The sequence below is a fragment of the Hippocampus bargibanti genome, linkage group LG16 (assembly GCF_051943395.1).
Source record: "Hippocampus bargibanti isolate YZ-2025 linkage group LG16, ASM5194339v1, whole genome shotgun sequence".
NCBI lineage: Eukaryota > Metazoa > Chordata > Actinopteri > Syngnathiformes > Syngnathidae > Hippocampus > Hippocampus bargibanti.
Genome location: NC_142749.1, coordinates 16220496 through 16244651, shown reverse-complemented (window position 1 = coordinate 16244651; position 24156 = coordinate 16220496). Strand labels below are relative to the sequence as shown.

Genomic DNA, 24156 nt, shown 5'->3' with positions numbered 1-24156 from the left:
ATAATGGCCCACATTGGAGTAAGCGCAAGGGACACTCGTCGGCGAATCATCAGGGCGCTAATTTGATCGTGAGACCTCACAGTTGATTAAAAAAGATGCAGCCTCCAGCTCGGAGCAATTTATTAGGACTGAGTGTGGCGTTTCCCACGCTCCTTACTAGTATTTGAACGCCTCGCTTGTTAACTCCGGGATCAAAGCATCGCTTTTTTTTTGGGAGCCATCATGAACAGTTTCTAGCGGTTAATTTCCCTGAGGTGGCGGGTGCTGGAGTTAAGTTAGATTGTTTTTTGCCGACCATGCATACACACAAAAAATAAAATAAAAAAAAAGACACCCTTATGGTCCTTTTTTTTTACTTTTTCGAAGTAACACAGTCCTAAACTAACCTGAGCTATTTTGAACAAAAAAAAAAAAAAAACAAGGGAAAAGTCACCACAGCATGTCAGAGCTAGTTCCGCTAATGCTAATGCTACTAGAATTGAAAATGTAAAAAAAAAAAAAAAAAAAAAAAAACAACCAGTCACACTCCACACAGCGCAGATTTTATAGAGACGGATGACTCGCGTTTCCCACCCTCGTTACTAGTACAGTGAGACCTCAACTTACGAACTTAATTGGTTCCCAGACAGAGTGTGTAAGGCGAAAAGTGTGTATCTCAAAAAAAAAATTCCCATAGGAAACCATTAAAATGGGAATAATCTGTTCCCGGGTTTTCATAAAATATAGTTTTTACCTAAATAAGCCTTAAAACTACACACAACATACCTTATTCTATGTATAATAAATGTGCTATTGTATTGTAATGAAATAAATACACTGCATTGTGGGTTTTTTTCCGGTCCCATCATAGTAAAATTATCTGCAAAAAGCTCCAAGTAGGCGATCGACGTGTGCATTCAATGAGAGGGGGTGTGCAAAGTAGCGCCGGCTGGAGCGCTGTTCGGTCGTGTGCTTCCGCCGAAGATCACTCCGCCAGCCGTGGTGGGTGTGTATTATGAAAATAGTGCTTATTATGAGGTTTAATTTTCATAAATTAGAGGTTCTTAAGACGAAAAGTTTGTAAGATAAGGTGTTTGTAAGTTGAGGTCTCACTGTACTTGGAGTTCAATTGGATTCATTGTTACACACAAAAAAACAAACAAACAAAAAACAGACGTTTTGGTCCTTTTTTTTTTTTTTTTACTCTTTCGAAATAGCACAGTCTTAAACTAACCTGAGCCATTTTGAAGAAAAAAAAACAAACAACGGGAAAAGTCACCACCGCATGTCAGAGCTAGTTTTGCTAATGCTACTGCTACTAACATTGAAAATGGATCTACCCCCAGTCAGTCTGCAGTCCATACAGTGCGGATTTTATAGAGACGGATAACTCGCGAGCTAAGTGGACGGGATACGTGGCATGCCCGAGACGCTTCGCTTGGATCGATACGGCGATCGTTTCCCCGCATACACATTCCTGGACTTGCCCTTTTTGTAGGATCAATACGCGACGGCAAGATTAATAGCATCTTTTTATAGACCGCTCACATATTTTTTCCTTTACAACTCGCTGTCCCCCAAAAAATTCTACAAAGCAAAAAAAACAAAAAAACATTGCAGGGATAATTCTAGTGGGTCTCAATCGGCTGTACATATGCACCTAAAAGCTAGCAACCACTCATTTGACGATAACGAGCTTAAAATCTTAGCGAAAGAAAATAGATGGTTTGAAAGGAAAGTAAAAAAAGCTAAAAAACAGCAAAACCCTTCACTAAATTGCCATGGTGGGGGTGAGGTTCAATTTAGATCGTTCTTAGGCGACATAAGCTTCGTTATGCTGATACCAGAGCAAATGGGGCGATCAGGCCAGTCGTAGTAGACCCCATACTCAGGCAGCACAATAGAAGTAATATGTGTAGCCCAGGGGGTAGTCCTCTGCTCCCCCCAACCTGAGAGCAGGGACCAATCATAGCAGAGTCTGGCACTGCCACATCTGGACAGTAGGGATATACAGTAAAGTCTTGTTATAACGATATTCAAGGGAGTCCGAAAAAATATCGATATAACCGGGACTATCGATATATCCAACCCTGTTTGCATGTAATTTTCTCCGTGCGTGCATAGAAATAGTATCGATATCACCGGGACTATCGATATATCCGATATCGATATAACGAGACTTTACTGTATATATATATATATATAGGGCCGAAACTACCAGCAAAAAAATAGTTCGCTGACGTAGCTTCTTGGATAAGAAGCGAAACTTCCGACACAAAAAAGTATAGATGATGGCTGAAGAAACATTTTCACCGATGGACCACTCCTGTACGACTGAGGGCTTACATAGACGTAAAGCAAAAAAAAATTAAAAAAAGAAAGAAATAAAGAAAACCAATTTGCTTTGTTTTGAGCTTATTATATGATCCAAAATAAAAATAATAATAATAATAATAAAATAAAAATCGCGTATTTAATTCATGTTGGCGGGTGTCATTACGGATGTATCATTAGAATCTGTGTTTCTTTGTTCTCTCTCTGGCTGATAATAAAATCATTCAAAAAGATTTTTGTTAAACAGATTGGGGGGGGGGGGGTGATGAGAGGATTGAATTTGGCAGTAGTGGATGTCCCACTGTTCACCCACATTTGCGCCGTATGTTATTAATTAGAGTCATTAGCTGCGTCGTCATTTGTTCACAGCTCGTTACTGCGTTTCACATTTGGAAAGGTTTTGGGAGCAAACGCTCGGCGGCGGTTAGCAAAGCTCCTTGTTAGCCGTCGTTTTATTGTGATTGATTGAAAGGGGTGAGTGGTGGGTGGGTGGGGGGGGGGGGGCAATTCGGTCACATCTGCGGTGGTGCTAACAGGTGGTGGCGTATGATTTTTGGAGCCATTATGAGGGATGCAAATGCCCCCCCCCAAAAAAAAAAAAAAAAAAAGATGAAGAAAAACAAAAGATGCCGCCTAGCCGAGCGCGCAATTGGAGAGTGATGAATGATTTCATCTGGCGCCGACGCTTTGTTTGCTTATTGTTGGTTGTATGGCTTTAATAGCGGCGTCGAGGCAAAATGGAGAATTTGGTTGCCACTCTGTTTTTTTGGTTAGGATTCATTCATTCATTCATTTATTTATTTATTTATTTATTAGTGAACGTATTTATGTATTGTATCTATTAATTTATTTATTTAATAGTGAATGTATTTATATATCTATTTATTTATTATTTGCATATTTATTTATTTATTCATTTATTTTATTTTTTTGTTTTTATTATTTTTTTAATTATGTGTTTAAGGTCCTTAGAAATTAAATGTATTATATTTTTATTTGTTTATTTGTGTATTTCTATGCGTTTATTTATTATTTGTACATTTATTTATGTATGTTTTTTATGTTTTTAATTTGTATTTATTCATGCGTTTATTTATTTCTTTATTTGTTCATCTGTATATTTATTTATTTATTTATTTATTTATGTGTGTATTTTATGTATTTATTGATTTGTACATTTATTTATTTATATAGTTATCTATGCGTTGTTTGAGTATGTATTTATACATGTGTATATTTTATTTATGTATTTATTTATTTAATTATTTATTTATTCATGTCTGTATCTATCTTCATGTATTTATTTATTTATTAATGGGTGTATTTATTTATTTATGTTTTTTATGTTTTTAATTTTTATTTATTCATGCGTTTATTTCTTTATTCATTTGTTCATCTGTATATTTATTTATTTATTTATGTGTGTATTTTATGTATTTATTGATTTGTATATTTATTTATTTATATAGTTATCTATGTGTTGTTTGAGTATTTATTTATATATGTGTATATTTTATTTATGTATTTATTTATTTAATTATTTATTTATGGCTGTATCTATCTTCATGTATTTATTTATTTATTAATGGGTGTATTTATTTATGTTTTTAATTTTTATTTATTCATGCGTTTATTTATTTATTTATTTATTTGTTCATCTGTATATTTATTTATTTATTTATGTGTGTATTTTATGTATTTATTGATTTGTATATTTATTTATTTATATAGTTATCTATGTGTTGTTTGAGTATTTATTTATACATGTGTATATTTCATTTATGTATTTATTTATTTATTTAATTATTTATTCATGTCTGTATCTATCTTCATGTATTTATTTATTAATGGGTGTATTTATTTATTTATGTTTTTTATGTTTTTAATTTTTATTTATTCATGCGTTTATTTATTCATTTCTTTATTTGTTCATCTGTATATTTATTTATTTATTTATGCGTGTATTTTATGTATTTATTGATTTGTATATTTTTTTATTTATATAGTTATCTATGTGTTGTTTGAGTATTTATTTATATATGTGTATATTTTATTTATGTATTTATTTATTTATTTATTTAATTATTTATTCATGTCTGTATCTATCTTCATGTATTTATTTATTTATTAATGGGTGTATTTATTTATGTTTTTAATTTTTATTTATTCATGCGTTTATTTATTTATTTGTTTGTTCATCTGTATATTTATTTATTTATGTGTGTATGTATTTTATGTATTTATTGATTTGTACATTTATTTATTTATATACTTATCTATGCGTTGTTTGAGTATTTATTTATATATGTGTATATTTTATTTATGTATTTATTTATTTAATTATTTATTTATGTCTGTATCTATCTTCATTTATTTATTTATTTATTAATGGGTGTATTTATTTATTTATGTGTTTGTTATTTGTATATTTATTTATGTACACATGTGTATACTTTATTTATTTAGTTATTTATTTGGTTATTTATTTAGTTATTCCTTTAGTTATTTATTTAGTTATTTATTTTTGAAACCTCAATGGGATAAGCCTCCGACCATTCATTTTGAGTTGAAACATGGCCAAGAACGATTTTAAAATGGACTTGTGTAATAATATATATATTTTTTTTCAAATTCATTTTTCTGCACTCACATTAATTGAATTTTGCCATTTAATCGACTCCCCTACACTTTGTCATCCGTTCAGGCTCGTTCGTCATGCGCTGCGACGACTGATGCTTCTCTCGCTTTTTGGGTCTGCAGGGACGAGTTGGCGTGGGTGTGGGTGGGGGGGGGGGGGTATTATGGGAAGCTTTCCTCCAACACGGCAGCGGTCGCGTAATGGGAGCTGTCAGACGTCGGAATATACGAGCGCCTATGTCCGCCTGAGATGTCAGGCCAGAGGGCGCGTGAGCTAGCTTCGATTGGCACGTCGCTAAGTCGCGAGCGGACTGACTGATCGGACCAACGGAATCCCCCCCCCCACTTGGCTTTACGAGTTAGCTTGATATCAATTTCCCCCATCAAAAACTATAGCGGCGCGAGTCACGCCGCCATTGATGCTCGTTATTAGCTAGCGCGACGCTTCCTGGAGAGGCTAATTCGAGGACCCACGGGGAAAAAAAAAACGGGCGACCCCGACAGCTGCCTGAGCAAAGTTAGTTAGCGGTGCGTGTTATTGTTCTTCGTTTTTTTTTTCCTTTCGCCCCCAAGCTCATCCCCCTGTGATTTTTTTTGCGAGAACATGGCCGCCGCGGATGGATGCCGTTGACCTTTTTTCGGGTAGTTTTTAGCGTTACAGGTGGCGAAGTCCCCAAAGGACCCCCCCCCCCCTCCCTCCCTCACGCCATCTGTGGAAAGTGCCTGCTGGCTACACGCGCGGCATTGCTATCGACTTAGCTTGCTATTGTTAAATCACCTGTTTATGGGATGGTTCAAGTGTTTTTTTTTTCGTTGATGCGGACGTATATAAATATGTATTATATATATAGTATGTAAATATGATTGATGGAATGTATCATTTTAAGTTGGGTCCTGTTTTTTTTTTTTTTTTTTACACAGGCGAATAATAATCAATGATCAAACTTTGAGACGAAAAAAGCAATTTGGGGTGTCCCGTTTGTCTCTGACACCCCCTTTCAATCAGGGGCTCATTTGGACAAATGAAACTCCTCAGTTCACCTGGGTCAAGGTAGCACCCACTAGCATTTGCACCCTAATGGCTGCCTTGAAATGGCCTACTTCCTTTTCCCCCCCAAGGGTCCTTGAGACCGTTCGTGGGAGTGGTGTCACGCGGCAATTTGTATTTTATTTATTTATTTATTTATTTGTATTTAGTTATTTATATTTTATGTTTAATGTTTTAAATTATTTAATTATTATTATAATTATTTAAATTTGTATTTGTAATTGTTCTCATGATATACAATTTTTAAAATTTCAATTTTTTAAAATTATTTTTTCATTGTTTTAACTTATTTATTTTTTAAAATGTGTAATGTTTTTTTTGTTTTATTTTGTAATTGTTTAATTGCATTTTTTTCTTCTTATTTTGTAATTTTTGAAATGTTTTTAATTTTTAAATGATTTTAATGTTTGTATTTTTCCAATGTTTTGTATTTTTGCATTGTTTTGTATCTATATATTTTTTGTATCTTTGTATTATTCAATTTTTGTGTATTATTTTTGTATTTTTTGTGTGTTTTTTTGTATATTTTTATTTGTATTTGTAATTTTTTTGTACTTCATTTGTATTTTTTGCATTTTTAATTTTATTTGTATTTTGTTTATATATAAATGTATATATTTTTAATATCCATTATTTGTTAGCAAAAGCATAGCTTTAGCCAAAGCTAATAATCGTCAAGGACATTAATATCTGTTTGTGTGTGTGCGTGTGTGTGTGTGTGAGTGAGATAAATGTAATCCTGAGTGGCAACCTCACTTCTAGTATAAACAAACACTCATCTTAGCTTCTGTAATTACTTTTTCAGTCTGCTCAAATCGCGCACGTACTTCTATAGCTCGATATACAGTACATACGCACAACGGCATGATGGATGTAATTGCAGTTAAAACGTTTACACAGCTGCATTGTCTGCCTCTTTTGACTGTGATACAATTTTGACCCCCTCGCCCCCTCCTGACACTCCAGTCATACCTCGGTTTACGAACCCCTTGGCTTACGAACATTTCGGTTTACGAGCATTAAATTTATGAAAATTTTACCTTGGCATACATACTATTTTTCGGGATACACACGAGGCTGCCACAATGAGTGATGTCGTTCGCGAACGAGCCCGTAAAAGAAAATGGCAACCAGCTTGTTTTGGTCCTCTATTCCCCGTCCCCAGTCGTCAGTTAATCAGAATCAGAATCAGAATCAGAATACCTTTATTCGTCCCACAATGGGGAAATTTGCAGTCCACAGCAGCAATTGAAGAGGGATGGGGTTGGGGTGGGAGTGAAAGGATAGAAAACAAGATATTCTAAGCATAACAAAATAAAAATGTCAACTGTATACTGTGCAAATGTAGATGTGCAAAAACCGTTCTATAAACAAGACTGTACATAGTGCAGAATCAAGAGATGCATTAAGATATATTGCAACAACCCATATTTACAAGTGTCCAGTTTTTTTTTTTTTTTTTTTTTCACATGTGATCATTGGGAATTGTGAAGCCTGACAGCAGTCGGTAGGAACGAGCGGCGGTACCTCTCCTTCTTGCAGCGCGGGTGTAATAGTCTCTGGCTAAAGGAGCTACCCAGAGCTGTCAGGATGGGCAGGAGGGGGTGGGAGGGGCTGTCCGTCATAGCTTTTAGTTTAGCTAGCGTCCGTCTGTTGCCCACCTCCTCAAGAGAGTCCAGCGAACAGCCCACGACAGAACTGGCCCGCTTGACAAAGCGCTCCAGTCTTTTTCTGTCCCGGGTGGTGATGCTGCCTGACCAGCAGACAATGCCATAGTGGATGGCTGATGCCACCACAGAGTCATAGAAAGTCTTTAGGAGTGACCCCTGAACTCCAAAAGACCTCAGTTTCCTGAGGAGGAAGAGGCGACTCTGTCCCTTTTTGATTAGGGCATCCGTGTTTGTTGTCCAGTCCAGTTTATTGTTGAGAGTAACACCCAGGTACTTGTAGGAGGTCACCCTCTCAATGTCCGAACCCTGGATGTTCAATGGTGCAGGTGACGATTGTTTCCTGCAGAAATCCACCACCAGCTCCTTGGTTTTGCCAGTGTTGATCTGGAGGTGATTCTGCTGGCACCAGTCCACAAAGTCCTTTGTCAGTCCCCTGTACTCCCTATCGTCTCCCTCTGTAATGAGGCCGACAATAGCTGAGTCGTCAGAGAACTTCTGAAGGTGGCAGGTTGGGGTGTTGTAGTTGAAGTCCGAGGTGTAGAGGGTGAAGAGGAATGGAGCCAGGACTGTTCCCTGCGGCGCTCCGGTGCTGCAGAGAAGCCTGTCCGACTCACAGTTCTTTACCCTCACGTACTGTGGCCTGTTTGTGAGGTAGTCTGTAATCCAGGATGTGAGGTGATGGTCGACTCCGGCATGCTGCAGCTTGTCCCCCAGTAGACTGGGCTGGATGGTGTTGAAGGCACTGGAGAAATCGAAGAATGTGATCCTCACCGTGCTCCCAGCATTCTCCAGGTGCAGCAACGCCGTATGGAGGAGGTAGATGATGGCATCCTCCACACCGATGCTGGGCTGGTAGGCAAACTGCAGCGGGTCCAGCGATGAGCTTGCCAGCGGTCGCAGGTGGGCGAGGACGAGTCTCTCCAGCGTCTTCATCAGGTGAGACGTCAGCGCCACCGGTCTGTAGCTGTTGAGCTCTTTGGGGTTGGCAATCTTGGGCACTGGGACCAGGCATGACGTTTTCCACAGCTGTGGAACTCTGCCCAGCTTCAGGCTCAGGTTGAACAAGTGCTGGACAATGTCACACAGCTGGTCGGAGCAGGTCTTGAGGAGTCGGGAACTGATGTCATCCGGACCTGCTGCCTTCCTCACCTTCATCCTCCTCAGTTGGTTCCTCACCTGCGCAGTTGTGACAGACAGGCAGGAACCAGGAGGCAGAGTGGCGGCTGAGGGTGTGGCAACGGTTGGGAGGGCAGTTGTTGGTTGCGGAAAGCTGGTCGTGAGAGGGGGCAGGGAGGGTAAGGCCACAGTGAGAGTTGGTGCAGGTGCAGCTACAGGTGAAGTTGACGGTGGGCCGGGGGCGGCTGGCGTCTTATCAAACCGATTGAAAAAGCGGTTGATTTCATCTGCCCAGTCCTTGTCTTTTTCGTTCAATGTCACTGGGCTTTTGTGGCCTGAGATGTTTTTCAGGCCCTTCCAGACACCAGCGACATTGCTGGCTTGCAGCTGCTCCTCCATTTTCATCCTGTAGGCCTTCTTCCCCTCTCTGATCTTCCTCCTCAGTTGGATCTGCACGGCCTTCAGTTCCTCTCTGTTGCCCGACACAAAAGCCCTTTTCTTCTCCTTCAGGAGGACTTTTATGTCGGGATTAATCCATGGTTTGTTGTTGGCAAAACACCGCACAGTCCTGGTGGGTACGGTGTTTTGTTCACAAAAGTTAATGTAGTCTGTGATGGTGTTGGTGAGTGAGTCAATGTCTTCCCCATGAATCTCAGTAAAGAGCTCCCACCTGGTTGAATCAAAACAGTCCCGCAGAGCTTCTTCAGCTTCTGTGGACCATCTTTTGATCGTGCGGGTCACGGCTGGTTGCCTCTGGACAAGGGGTTTGTACACAGGCTGGAGATAAACCATATTGTGGTCTGCTCTTCCGAGAGGGGGGAGGGGGGAGGGTTTGTATGCATCCTTGGCGTTTGAATAAAATAGGTCCAATATGTTATTGTCTCTGGTGGCACAAGTTACATACTGTGTGAATGTTGGGAGGGAGAATTTCAGGGAAATGTGATTGAAGTCCCCTGAGATGATAAACAAGGCGTTGGGGGACTGGGTTTGCAGCTTGTTTACAACAGATATGAGGGCATCGGAGGCAGCGCCGCCATTTGCCGTAGGGGGAATGTACGTCGTCACGGCTATGACGTGTGAGAATTCCCGTGGCAGGTAATGCGGCCGAAGGCTAACGGCTAGCAGCTCGATGTCCCGAGTGCAAAGTTTTTCCTTCACCGTGATGTGCCCAGGATTGCACCATTTGTCATTCACAAATACAGCAATCCCCCCTCCTTTCTGCTTACCGCTGCCTTCATTTCTGTCCGCTCGTACGAGTTGGAAGCCCTCCAACTCTGCGTGGGCGTCCGGAGTGATTGCCGAAAGCCAAGTCTCCGTGACGAGTAGCAAGCTGGCTTCCCGGTACTCCCTCTGATGTCGCGTTAGCGCCGCCAGCTCGTCCATTTTATTTGGGAGCGATCTCACGTTCCCCATGATGACGGACGGGAGAACGTGTCGGTATTTCCTCGTTCTTTTGCGGCGATCTTTCCCAGCCCGACATCCTCGTTTCCTCCTCTTCAATTCATCGGGGATGTCTGGTGCGGCGGCCGCTAGTCCGCTATTAGCCCGCCACGCTAGTAGCTGGTCTCGACTGTAAACAATGGGATTCCGCGTGCGCGTGGATTCCCCGTTCACAGGAGCGATGAAAAAGTAAAAAATAACGGCGATGAGCAAAAGAAAAGATGCCCATCTCCTCTCCGTAGGTTTATGGAGCGAGATCAGGCAAAACAAAAACGGAAAAGTAAAGAAGTGAAAAAGTAGACAAGAAAGGGAAAGAGCTGCTGTGGAGGCAGCCACACAGGGGGGCGCCATCTTGAATTAAAGCCACGTGATTGGTCAAGAACGCAGCAGTGGGGGGGCGGCGGTTTAAACATTAAAGAGACAGGCGGACGACAGTGAGAGAGTGACAAAATGGATAGAAAACAGTGAAATTTGGACTTGTTTGATAGTTCAAAGGCAGAGTGTAGACTGCAAGGTTAAAATATCCCATCAATCAGGCTCCCCACACAAACCATCTGTACACTTGATGCAAAAAGGTATCAACCCAGGTAAACAGAACACAATTGATGAGGAACGAGATAAAATTATCGCAGAGAAAGCATCTCATGAAGTGTTTAATGCTGATAAAACCGGCCACTCTATTCCATCAAGCCATCAACGACCATCACAAAGGTAAATAAAACCACTTTATTATACAGTACAGTTTATTTATTTAATTATAATACCATAGCACATTTATTATACATCAAATAAGGTATATTTTTCGTAGTTTTAAGGCTTAGAAAATTAAAAAGTAGAAAATTATGTTTAATGGGGACCTGGGAACGGATTATTCCCATTTCAATGGTTTCCTATTAGAAATATTTTTTTGGGATACACACTTTTCACCTTACACACTCTGTCTGGGAACCAATTAACTTCGTAAGCCAATGTATCACTGTATTTCATTTCCTTCCTCAAAGATGTCGACACTCGACACAGCTGTCCGAGGTGCTTCCTGGTTCGCGGGGTTTTTGAGCGGGTGTATGATGTAGCGAAACGGGCCTCCCGCTGGTGTGAACCGCCAATTTCCCAACGTGGGATAAACCATCATGAGCCTTATTGCGATTTATTTCTTTTTTTTTGGGGGGGGGAACACGGTGTGTGTGAGAACTTGGCACAAGTTGTATATTTTCTAAGTCTACTTTGCGCTCATTAGCTTAAATTTAGCGGCGCGCCAACGTTAATTACACCCAATCTGGAGCCGTGACGTACGCGAGCGCCGTCGGGTCGATGATTAAGCGGCTCGTCTCTGGAAGGGACGGCCGACGTCATCCTTATCTCGTTTTCCTTGTAGGCTTGTTGCCATGGGAACGGACGAACGTGACACCTCAGCGTGCTTGAGTGTGTGTTTGTGTGTGTATACAAGCACAGCTGCTTCCTGACACGCTATATCGACGAAAAAAAATAGCTTTTACGTTGATGCTATTTAGGTAGCTAGCAACGCGAGTAAGTGACGGACACGCCTAAGCGGAACAGAATATCAGTTGCTAACGCTGGAATGGCTGTTAGCTAATCTGTGTTAGCATCGCAGCTCTGCTTACCCTTTGACTGTGACAAGTGATGCTTTACTATCTATCTAAACTGTCTATTTGCTCTCTATTAGCTGTCTAGCTAGCTACCTAGCATTTATTTTTTGTATATATATATATATATATATATATATATATATACATACATACAATATTATATCAGTCGCTAACGTTGGAATGGCTGTTAGCTAATCTGTGTTAGCATTGCAGCTCTGCTTACCCTTTGACTATGACAAGTGACTCTTTGCTATCTATTATCTGTCTAGCTAGCTAACTAGCTTGCATTTATTTTGGTATATATATATATATATATATATATATATATATATATATATATATATATATATATATATATATATATATATATATATATATATATATTAGCACTTGAGCTCTGCTTACCCTTTGACTGTGAAAAGTGATTCTCTGCTATGTGAAGATGTGAAGCTATCTATTTGCTATCTATTAGCTGTTGAGCTGTTAGCTATCTGTTTAGCGAGCTAGCTATTGTTTCCTGTGCCTGTAAAGTGTCCTTGAGCATTTTGAAAGGCGCTTATAAATACAATTTATTATTATTATTATTCGCTAGCTAGCTTTCTATCTAATTGAGTGGCACGTGTGTCTGCCGCTACTCATCCACGGAAAAAAATTATCCCATTATTATTATTATTATTATCATCATCATCATCATTATTATTATTATTATTATTATTATTATTATTATTGTTATTGTTATATTATAACATTATTATTATTATTATTGTTATTATTGTTATTATTATATTTTAGCATTATTATTATATTATAACATTATATTATTATTATATTTATTGTTGTTATTATTATTATTATTTGGTTGTTGAACTTTGTCTAGGTGATCTGATTAAATCATCGGATGAGGAACTGGGTGTTGTTGGTTTTTTTTGCGGATGGGGTGTAAAAAAGTCACCATGTGATGTCATAATTTAGCATACGGCCTCACACCCAGACATATTTGGAGAAATTGGGAGATAAATCAACATTTTTGCTACATTTCACACGTGATCACATTAAAAAGTTCCCCCGAAAATCCCCCCCCACAGTCCGTGACTTCTTCATTGAATCCCCCACCCAGTACACTTCGCACCAAAGCCCCAATTAGCGGCCCGAAGCTAACCACGCTAGTCATGATGTAAGCCGCGTTAAATCTTTCCGCCTTGAAATTCCCGCCTGCGACATCGGCCATGCCGATTCATCTCAGGGACCCCGGAGAGGAAAAAAAAAGTCCGTCGGAGATTGCGGGCGCGGCGCTCTATCGAATGCGTTAGCGTTTAATCTCGGAGTGATGTTGAAATGAAAAATTGAACGAGGAGAAAGCGGCTGACTGAAGGAGAATTTGAAAACTTAGAGCGGCATTTTCGATTTTTATTTTGTTCATGCTTGGGTGCTGATAAAGCGCTGGCCATGGCCTCTGGCAATGATTTTTTTTCTTTTCCACAAGGGGGTAGCATTCGCTTTTTGTCCATGTTAGCGCTTTGTTCCAGCTTCGGTTATATAAATGTTTGTATTGCATTGTATTTTGGACAACCGCCCCCATTTCAAGCTCAGATAACTCCAGATCTATAACACTTAGGAATTAACTATTTATATCTCATGAAAGAAGAGAGTAAGTTTTCTTATGCTGTATTGATTTTTTTTTTCTTGCCTCAAACTGCCGTTTTGATCAATTTTGCTCATATGCTACCTAGTTAGCTATTTGTTATCTATTAGCTACCTGGCTATCTTGCTAGCTATCTCCCTTGCTGTCTAGCTAGCTATCCATTAGCTGTCTGGTTATCTAGCTAGCTGTCTGGCTAGCTATCGATTAGCTATCTATTAGCTAGCTAGTTAGCTTTCTATGTATTTGAGTTGCTGATCCTGTGACTGGTAAGTGACCTTGAGAGTTTTGAAAGGCGCTTAAAATAAAATGTACTCTTGGTCTTACTCTTGTTCTTACGATAGTTCTGACTCTTGTTCTAACTCTGACTCTTGTTCTAACTCTGACTCTTGTTCTGACTCTGACTCTTGTTCTGACGATGTCTCTTGTTCTGACTCTGACTCTTGTTCTGACTCTTGTTCTGACTCTTACTCTTGTTCTGACTCTGACTCTTGTTCTGACTCTTCTTCTGACTCTGACTCTTGTTCCGACTCTGACTCTTGTTCTGACTCTGACTCTTGTTCTGACTCTTGTTCTGACTATTGTTCTGACTCTGACTCTTGTTCTGACTCTTGTTCTGACTCTGACTCTTGTTCTGACTCTTGTTCTGACTCTCACTCTCACTCTCACTCTCACTCTCACTCTCACTCTTACTCTTATTCAGAACTGACCATTTCAATTACTATTGTAATACATCTTATTATAATTACGGGTCAGGAACTTATCGGTTGTCACCCAGTTTTCTGTAATCGTCATTTACGTAAGATCCGTCGCATCGCCGTTGCGGCTCCAGTTTCACATCGTCTCGTGTCAGAGCCATTTTTAGGTATCGGTGACATAGAGGGGGGAAAAAATGAATTAGCAGACAGGAGTCAGTAGAGGTGGTAGAGGTGGTCTTGGCGCAAAAGTAAACTAGGCCACCCGCCGAGTCACGTGTCCTCCCGTTGAGGCGAGAACGTGAATTTCAAATGTGACACAGTGATTGATGAGCATGCCCCCCCCCCCAACCCCCTCCCTCCAATCCTTCCCGTCTTCAATTACCCCCATGAATAAATGCATCGATCCGTCTCATGACTGCCGCGTTTTACATCTTCCAAGGGGGGGAACACACGTCAACGCCGGATGCTATCAAACGCAGTGTGCGCTACCCGTCAAATAACGACAACAAAAATGTACTCTTGACATTTTAATTCATTCACTGCCAGGCGATGTGCAAAAATGTGACCACTGCAGTGCCAGGGTTTTTGTCATTGTCACTCGAATTCCAGGACTCACAGAATATTGAGTTTTAGGAGTACATAAGCATTCAATGCAGCGTTAAAAACCGTAGATGCCCTTCTTTCATCAGAAAAAAAAAAGAGTTAATTCCTAAATTATATGGGTCTGGAGTTATCTGAGCTTGAAATGGGGGCAGATGTAAAGAATACAATGCAATATACGTAGTATATATATATTTTTAATGGCCGCCATGTTTAATCTTAGAGTGCCGACAACATCGAGGCCAAAGTGGTAAGAAAAAAAAAAACAGAAGCTATCTATTAGCCAGCTATTAGCGGTCTAGCGGGCTAGCTATCTATCTATTAGTGCTAGCTGGATAACTAACTATCTAGCTAACTATCCATTAGCTAGCTAGCTTTCCATATATTTGGGTTACTTCCGGGTTGAGTAAATGCTGGCGTTCGTGGCTGCCGCTGCTCACCCACAGAAAAACTTATCCGGTGACTGTAAAGTGACGTTGAGAGTTTTGAAAGGCGCTTAGAAATTAAATGTATTATTATTATTATTATTATTATTATTATTATTATTATTATTATTATTATTATTATTATTATAAGATTTAAAAAAAATGTAAACAAAAATAAATGACAAAATATCATTAAAGCTTAAAAAGTAAAAATAAAATAACATTTAACTCATTCATTGCCCGACATGGAAAAATGTGTCCACTCCAGTGCCAGGGCTTTTGTCATTGTCACTTGAATTCCAGGACCTTACACTGAATGTAATATGTATGTAGTCCTAAAACTCAATATTCTAGTGTTGCAATTTGAATGACAATGACAAAAAAAACTAGCAGTGGACATATTTTTGTACGTCTGGTAGTGAATGAGTTAAAATTAATCCCAAAATGTGTTATTTTTTTTAACAATATCCAAGCAAGTGCATGTAAGGTCAAAGCTAATTTCGCGCACGCCCAAGTGACTTTTAACCCGCGTCAGCAAAATTCTTTTTCCTCGCTATCGGACTTTTTAATGGCGGGCACGTCAGCGCATTCATCAAAAAAAAAAATGGCCGTCTTTACTGAGAGAGCAGCGATGAAGACGATTTTCTTTTATTATTATATTTTTTTTTTATATGATGAAACGAAGTATGTCTGAATCAACCAAATTAGCAGGCTTATTTGATAGCGACGTGGACATAAATCTAGCTGGCTAGCTATTAGCTGTCTAGCTGGCTAGCTGTTGGCTATCTGCCCGTCTATTCCCTATTCATTTGCCATTCATTATCTAGCTAGCTGGCTATTAGCTGTCTAGCTGACTGGCTGTAAGCTGTCTAGCTGGCAGATATCTGACTACCTATTAGCTATTTATTTGCTATTCATTAGCTAGCTAGCTGGCTATTAGCTGTCTAGCCGACTGGCTGTAAGCTGTCTAGCTGGCGGCTATCTGGCTACCTATTAGCTATTTATTTGCTATCCATTAGCTAGCTAGCTTTCAAACTATTTAAGTTACTTCCGGGTTGAGTGAACGCTGGCGCGTGTGGCTGCCGCTGCTCACCTACAGAAAAACTTATCCTGTGACTGTAAAGTCACGGCGCCATTTTTTATGTTGAATAGAGTTGGCGTTTTCGATGTGGAGTTCATTTGTGACCCGTTTAGCCGAGGCTAAATGATCAACAAAAGGCGACGGCGGCTAGCTACGCGTCGTTTGTTGTTTTTTTTTTTTTGCATTTTGTTAATTTGCCCCTTCATTAGCTCCCTTTCTTGCTTAATGGCCCTGTTGTTCTCCAGCTTCCACCCACCTTTCCCCCCCTCTCTGCTTACCTGCTGCCAGAAACAGCAGCAGTGCTGGCCCGCCTCTCTAATGGCGACCTTGTTTCGGCGCTGCCAAACCGTGAGCCAGCGAGCGCACTCGCCCGAGGGTGAACGGAAGCCCTATCACATACCGGGAAATCACAATTAAAAAAAAAAAAATGCTACGGCTAATTATTTCCCGGCTAAATTTTCTCTTATTTTTAACTCATTCGCTGCCATTGGCAAATTTATTCGGGATTTGGAAAATGTAATAATAATAATAATAATAATAATAATAATAATAATAATAATAATAATAATAATAATACATTTCATTTATAAGCACCTTTCAAAGCTCTCAAAGTCACTTTACGGTCACAGGATCAGTTTTTCTGTGGGTGAGCAATATTATTATTATTATTAGAAATATTATTATTATTATTATTATTATTATTATTAAAATTAGTAGTGTTAAAATTATAATTGTTAAAACATTATTATTAAAATTATTATTAGAATTATTCTTATTAAAAACATTATTATTGTGATTATTATTATTAAAATTATTATTAATTTTTTTGAAATTATTAAAATTAGTATTGTTCAAATTGTTATTATTGAAATTAGTATTATTAAAATGGTTATTATTAAAATTATTATTATTATTATTATTAAAATTAGTATTGTTAAAATTATAATTGTTAAAACATTATTATTAACATTATTATTAGAATTATTCTTATTAAAAACATTATTATTGTGATTATTATTATTAATAATTTTTTTGAAATTATTAAAATTAGTATTGTTAAAATTGTTATTATTGAAATTAGTATTGTTAAAATTGTTATTATTAAAATTATTATTATTATTATTAAAATTATTAAAATTATTATTATTATTATTACAGTGTCCCAAAATATGGCGGCTAATATTAGCTTGTTTAAAAATCGACGGTGACTTAAATTGTGAATAAAAAAAAACTAAATAAAAAAACATTTCGAATTGCTTTGCAACGATGACATTGGACTTTCAGAATAATTTGGTTGATTAAGGTTTGAAAGTTGTCGCGCCGTCTGCAGACGGTGACTTATTTAGAAAGTATGGGCGTTCTCTTTTCCTGTCAAAATGCATAGTAAGAAAATAAATACATAAATAAATAAATAAATAAAACCTTCCCGCCGCCGTCTGTCGTTTATTTACGCGTCCTCCCTCCACCGCCTTCAAGGCCCGCTCGGAGTGTGCGGCAGACGTGTTTGGCGTCCTAATTGATTTTGGAAGAGCTTGTCGGAGAAAATAATGGCGCCGTCGTCGCCGCCGCCTGCAATTAATTTAGGCATCTCCATTTCAGAAAAAAACTGGTGGTGTGAAAACGGCGTAATCTCTCCCACCGCCTTCCCAAAAGGGAGGACGAGGATCTTGAGCGGATGTTTACCTTTTGTCTTTAGGTGGATTATTCGTAATTAACGGGGACTGACGCGCTGTCAAATTATGCAAATGAGTCGCTGTGATGCAACAAGTGCCCAAAAAGAGTAGGACGGCCCAATAAATAAATAAATAAATAAACGGACAAACAAATAAATAAACTGATCAATGAATAAATAAATAATTATATAAATAAATGACTAAATAACTATATGAATAAATAGAGAAATAAATAGAAAATAAATAAATACATAAACAAACAAATGAATAAATAAATAAATAAACAGATAAATAAATAAATAAATAAATAGACAAACAAATCAAAAAATAGATAAATAGAAAAATACATAAATGAATACACAAATAAATAAATCTAAAAATAAATAAACGGACAAACAAATAAACTGATCAATGAATAAATAAATAATTATATAAATAAATGACTAAATAACTATATGAATAGAGAAATAAATAGAAAATAAATAAATACATAAACAAATAAATAAATAAACAAACAAATCAAAAAATAGATAAATAGTAAAATATGTAAACAAATACACAAATAAATAAATCTAAAAATAAATAAATAGATAAATAGAAAGTAGATACAAAGAAAAATACATAAAAAATAGACAAATAAATTGAAAAATGAATAAATAGATGGATAAAATATATTGAACACTAAATACATTAACTAATAAATAAACGGATGAATGTATAAATGACAAAATATACAGATGACTAAATAAATAAATGGAATAATGGATGAATGGACAAATGAATGAATGAATGAATGAATGAATGAGTAAATAAATAGACAGGTAAATACACTAACAAAAAGTCAAACAAATAGACAAACAAATAGACAAATAGACAGAAATATAGACAGACAAATAGACAGAAAAATAGACAGACAAATAGATAGACAAATAGACAAATAGATAAATAAATAAATACATAAATAAATAAAATCGCTCAAAGGTCCCAATTTGTCAACAAGTCTGATAATTTGGTGAGTCCGGGACCGTTGAATCCGATGTCGCGAACGCATTGATCGGAATCATTTGAGTCGGCTCTTCGGAGTCGCTGAACAGATTCTGGACCGAATCAGCTCAAATTTTCTTTTGCACGGCAGGTAACGCCTGCACCATGTCGGAGTACAACCGCCTGAAGACTTTGCTACTGGATATGAAGACCAACCGGGAAAACCCTGAAACTGAACGCAACCGGCAGAGGGACATGGAAGCCAGGCGGGCGCTGGTGGACGCCATGTTTAAATACTTGGACGCCAACCGTGACGGACGATTGGTTGGCGAGGAACTGGACAAGGTGGGCGGCGGCCAACGTGAATTGATCTTGTATCGTTTGTAGCTCAACACGTGTTACGAAAGCGACGATGCGTTAGCGTGCCGAGCGCTAGTTGCGATCGTATGAAAGCGTGCTGGCGACTCCGGTGGCGCGTCAATGGAAAAAGCTAAAAGCGCTATAGCGCTTGACTTTTTATTTCATTGACTTTCTGTTGGGCTGGAAAGCTAAATCTGAAAAATGAGGAACCAGAACAACACAAAATGAACCTATCGATTTATATTTGTTGTTTTTGCGCTAGGGCTGAGGGGTGTCATGCGTTTAAAAAAAAAATCGGGCGTTGAAATTAATAAGCGGCTGCCAAATCTGAATAAAACATTGCAAGTAATTAATCTCCTGTCACCTCGCCGCCATTGTTTCCTATTTGGTTGTTTAAAATTAAAAACTCGGGAGTGATTTATGACTGGCTTTTTCCAGATATAAAAAATAAAATAAAATAATAATATCATCATAATCCTTTCATTATTTTTAATTTGACGTTGAGATGAAGCTAAAGATGACGTCAAGTGGCAAAGAGGCGCCAAAAAGACTTTGTGGGGGAATGTAAATGAGACGAGACACAAGGTGGTCTTTATGGGTGGAGATGGGGGGGGGGGGGCGGTCGTGGACTTTGATTAGTGGTGGTGGGGGGGGGGGGGGGGGTTCAGATCAGACGCTATCAATAGAACATGTAGGCCGCCGGAGGTCCCGAAATATATGAATTAAATTTGTCACGTCCTTCTAATCCGCCTCAACACATGGAGACAATCAATTGGAAGCGATAAACCGGGACGGCGGCAAAATCATGGCCGCGGGATGATGGTGGGGGATGGTGGTGGGGATGGGGATGGGCACAGGGAGCCACAATAGGAGATGTTCTCATGCGCACTCTTTGCAACTACAGTAAAGTCTCGTTATATCGATATTCAAGGGAGTCCGAAAAAATATCGATATAACCGGGACTATCGATATATCCGACCCTGTTTGCATGTAATTTTCTCTGTGCGTGCATAGAAATAGTATCGATATAACCGGGACTATCGATATATCCGATATCGATATAACGAGACTTTACTGTATTTTGGTTGCTATTGTAGTGTGGTTGATATGATAGTGTGTGTTTTACTTATTCAAACTGCATTGTACCTTTTATTCTGTATTTTTTTGAATTAAAAAAAAAATATTTAAGTATAATATAAATGATATACAAAGAAAGAAAATTTATATTCATATTTTTTTGCAGTTTTTTTTATTATTTTGGAGCGTTAAATTCATCAATGGTATTTTATTTTATTTTGTTGTTATTTTATTTTATTGTATCATATTGAATTGGATTACATTTTTGTATTTCTTATTATTTATGTATTTATGTATGTATTTATTGATGTATGTATTTATTTCTGTATTTATTTATTTATTTTTACTTTTATTTTTTTTCATTTCATGTTTTTATTTTATTTTATTGTATTTTATTTTTAGTTTTAGGGAAGGTAGGGTGTGAAAAATACCCTTGATATAAATTTACATATAAATAAAATGTATACATATATATATATTTTTTGCAGTTTCTTTTATTATTTTATGGCTTTAAATTTATCTATGGTATTTTAATTTATTTTGTTTGTTGTTTTAAGGTATTTTCATGTATTTTATTGTATTGGATTTTATTTTAGTATTTATTATGTATGTATTTATTTATTTGTGTATTTCTATTATTTAATTGAATTGAAGTTTTTATTTTTAATTTTAGCTTTAGTTTTTGGGAAGGTGGGTTGTGAAAAATACACTTTATATATAAATACAAATTATTTACATATCAATAACATTTATATTACAATTTTTTTTGCATTTTCTTTCCTACGTCCAATTTCCCACCTTCCATTCATCGCCAAAATTCTTGAAAAGACAGTTGTTTCCCAGCTTCACTCACACCTCACTCACAATAACCTCTACGAACAATTCCAGTCTGGTTTCCGCCCCCGCCACAGTACTGAATCGGCTCTCATAAAAATCACGAATGATCTTTTTATGGCAGCCGATGCCGGTTCACTCTCCATCCTCATTCTTCTCGACCTGACCTCAGCTTTTGACACCATTTCCCACCCTATCCTTCTCGACAGACTTTCCACCCTAGGCATCAGCCACACCCCACTCCGCTGGTTTCACTCCTATCTCTCTGATCGCGCACAATTCATCCAAATCAACTCGTTCACCTCACGGTCCTCTCCGGTGTCCTCTGGTGTGCCTCAAGGGTCTGTCCTGGGGCCACTTCTCTTTATTATCTACCTACTTCCTCTTGGCAATATTTTCCGTAAGTTTGGCATTCACTTTCACTGCTTCGCGGATGACACCCAACTATGATTTTGGGGCTTGAAATTTATGTGTGGTAATTTATTTTATTTTGTTATTTTATTTTATTTAATATTATTGCATTGTATTGTATTGTATTTTATTATTTTATTTTTTATCTATTTATTTTTTGTTGTTTATTTTGTACTTTTAATGTATTTGTAATTTATTTTAATTGTATTGCATTTTATTTTATGTATTTTTTTTTATCCATTTATTTTTTTGTTGTTTATTTTGTATTTTTATTATGGATGTATTTCTTTTTTATATTATTTTTTTAGTATTATTTTATATAATTTTAATTTAATTTCACGGGAGGCTGGAGGCGTGAAAAACACATTGATTACTTCCAATATTTTTCCTTGTGTGTCAGATTTCCATGAAGGAGCACCTGGACGGCACCTTATTGCACTGCACCACGCGGGATCTTCTGCGCTACGACGACTACAACAACGACCGACACCTCAGCTTGCACGAGTTCTACACCGCCTTCCGTGAGTCATTCATCCATTTTTATTTTAACTCTACCACCACGCATTGTGCTTAGCATACCGCTAAGCTAGCATGTTAGCATAAACGCCTCCTAACGCCGGCGATCTTCTTCGAAAATAAAACGCATCCGGCGGCAGGTCGCTTGCTAGTGTCACGACTAGCATGACGCTACGACGCTATTATCTTCTCACTGACGAAGCACAAAGAACCCGATCTGGAGCGCGTCGGCTCCTTTTTTTATCCGCCGAGGCACCTGCCGAGCCGTCTAATCCGCCACCGCCTTTGAATTACAGCACCTCCGACATCTCATTACATCCACACTAATTCCCCAACAATATAAGAACCCAAAAAGCCTGTTTGAAAAAGTCAGCCGCCATTTTATTTATTGTTCTATTTATTTTTTTTAATCAATCAATGCGGCGTTTTATGAAAAGAATACCCTAGGTTTCATGTGCTATTATCAAAATAGCCAAGAATGCAGAAGCTTATCTAGTAAATCAGCCTGTTTTGAATGGGGCTTTTCCCAAAACATACAAAATGGCGGTCTAGGGGGCGGGACTATGTCAATTAGCCCAGTTGTGATGTAACGACTCCGAAAGGGGTTCACGAAAACACACACGCAGACATATTTTTGGGGAAATAGGTTGCTCATGAAGGATTTACTGGCTGTGTCACATTTGATTCGTTGGGAAGACATTTTTTTTTGTTCTTTTGACTTTTGTTTATTATTAAGAAATATTGTACTAAAAATAGCTGTGTTCAATTACAAGAAAAAAAAAAACAACACAACAAACAAATATCACCATCCAGCGTGTATCCTTTTGGATAAATAATTGTTAGCTAACCATGGCTAACTATAGCTAACTATTAGCTAAGTAGCTGTTACCTGCTTCATTAATAGCTATCTAGCTATCTGGCCATTTATATAGCTATCTAGCTATCTAGCTCGCTGGCTATTGGATATCTATTAGCTAGCTAGCTAGCTTTCTATCTATTTGAGTTACTTTCGTGTTGAGTGAACGCACAGAAATCCTGTAACAGTAAAGTGACCTTGAGAGTTTTGAAAGGCGCTTATAAATGAAATGTATTATTATTATTATTATTATTATTATTATTATTATTATAATTATTTATTATTATTATTACAGTAAAGTCTTGTTATATCGATATCGGATATATCGATAGTCCCGGTTATATCGATATTTTTTCGGACTCCCTTGAATATCGATATAACGAGACTTTACTGTAGTATTATTATTATTATTATTATTATTATTATTATCATTATTAGTATTATTATTAGTTATTATTATTACTTTAGCTAATGCGTTTTATGCAAGTCGTATAACCTCTTTTTGTCATTTATTTTCCAGAAGATAAACAACAACAAACTAGCTTAGCTTTCCTAGCCTGAAGCAATTAGCCGCTCATTTGACAGCGGGGCGTTGACACAGTGTTAGCATCTGTCGTCGCATACATAAACATTTCCACTCGAATTTCGGTCCGAGTCCAAAATGGACGCCACGGACAATACATCAAAGATGGACGGACGGGCGGGCGAGGGATTTTCCCGAATTTAAAAATCAGTCGACTTTCCCAACTTCGCCATTACACAAAGAGCGGTGGGGCAGATGCTGGAGGAGGAAACCACAATTACGGCCAAGTTGACAGATAGATAGTATCGGGAACTGACCGTTTCAATACGGTGCGCCCAGTGGTGGTGAAAATTACCATAACGGGTCTTGGAACTTTTCAGTCGTCACCCAGTTTTATGTTATCGTCAGTTTCACATCGTCTACTCGTCTCGTGTCATAGCCATTTATAACCATCGGTGACAAAGAAGAGGAAAAAAAAATGGCGGAAAGTCTCCGCTGAATTAGCAGACGGGAGGCGGTAGGGGTGGTCTTGGCGAAACTATTTGATTAATTTTTCCATGCAAATGGAAGTTTTATCTAATTGCGAAGATAAGTGGACCTAAAACAGATCCCTGATTTCCCATATATTTCCCATGTAGCACCTATCGC

The 24156-nt window shown here is 37.8% G+C and overlaps 1 protein-coding gene across 1 annotated transcript in view; it reads left to right on the top strand.

Annotated features, from left to right (window-relative positions):
- Window positions 1–24156, top strand: part of fstl4 (follistatin like 4) — a 94835-nt gene that overhangs the window by 42287 nt on the left and 28392 nt on the right. Inside the window, exons 5-6 of the mRNA XM_089017348.1 lie at window positions 19083–19276; window positions 22014–22134. Coding sequence (XP_088873474.1) covers window positions 19083–19276; window positions 22014–22134 — 315 coding nt within the window. The remainder of the gene's footprint in view (window positions 1–19082; window positions 19277–22013; window positions 22135–24156) is intronic.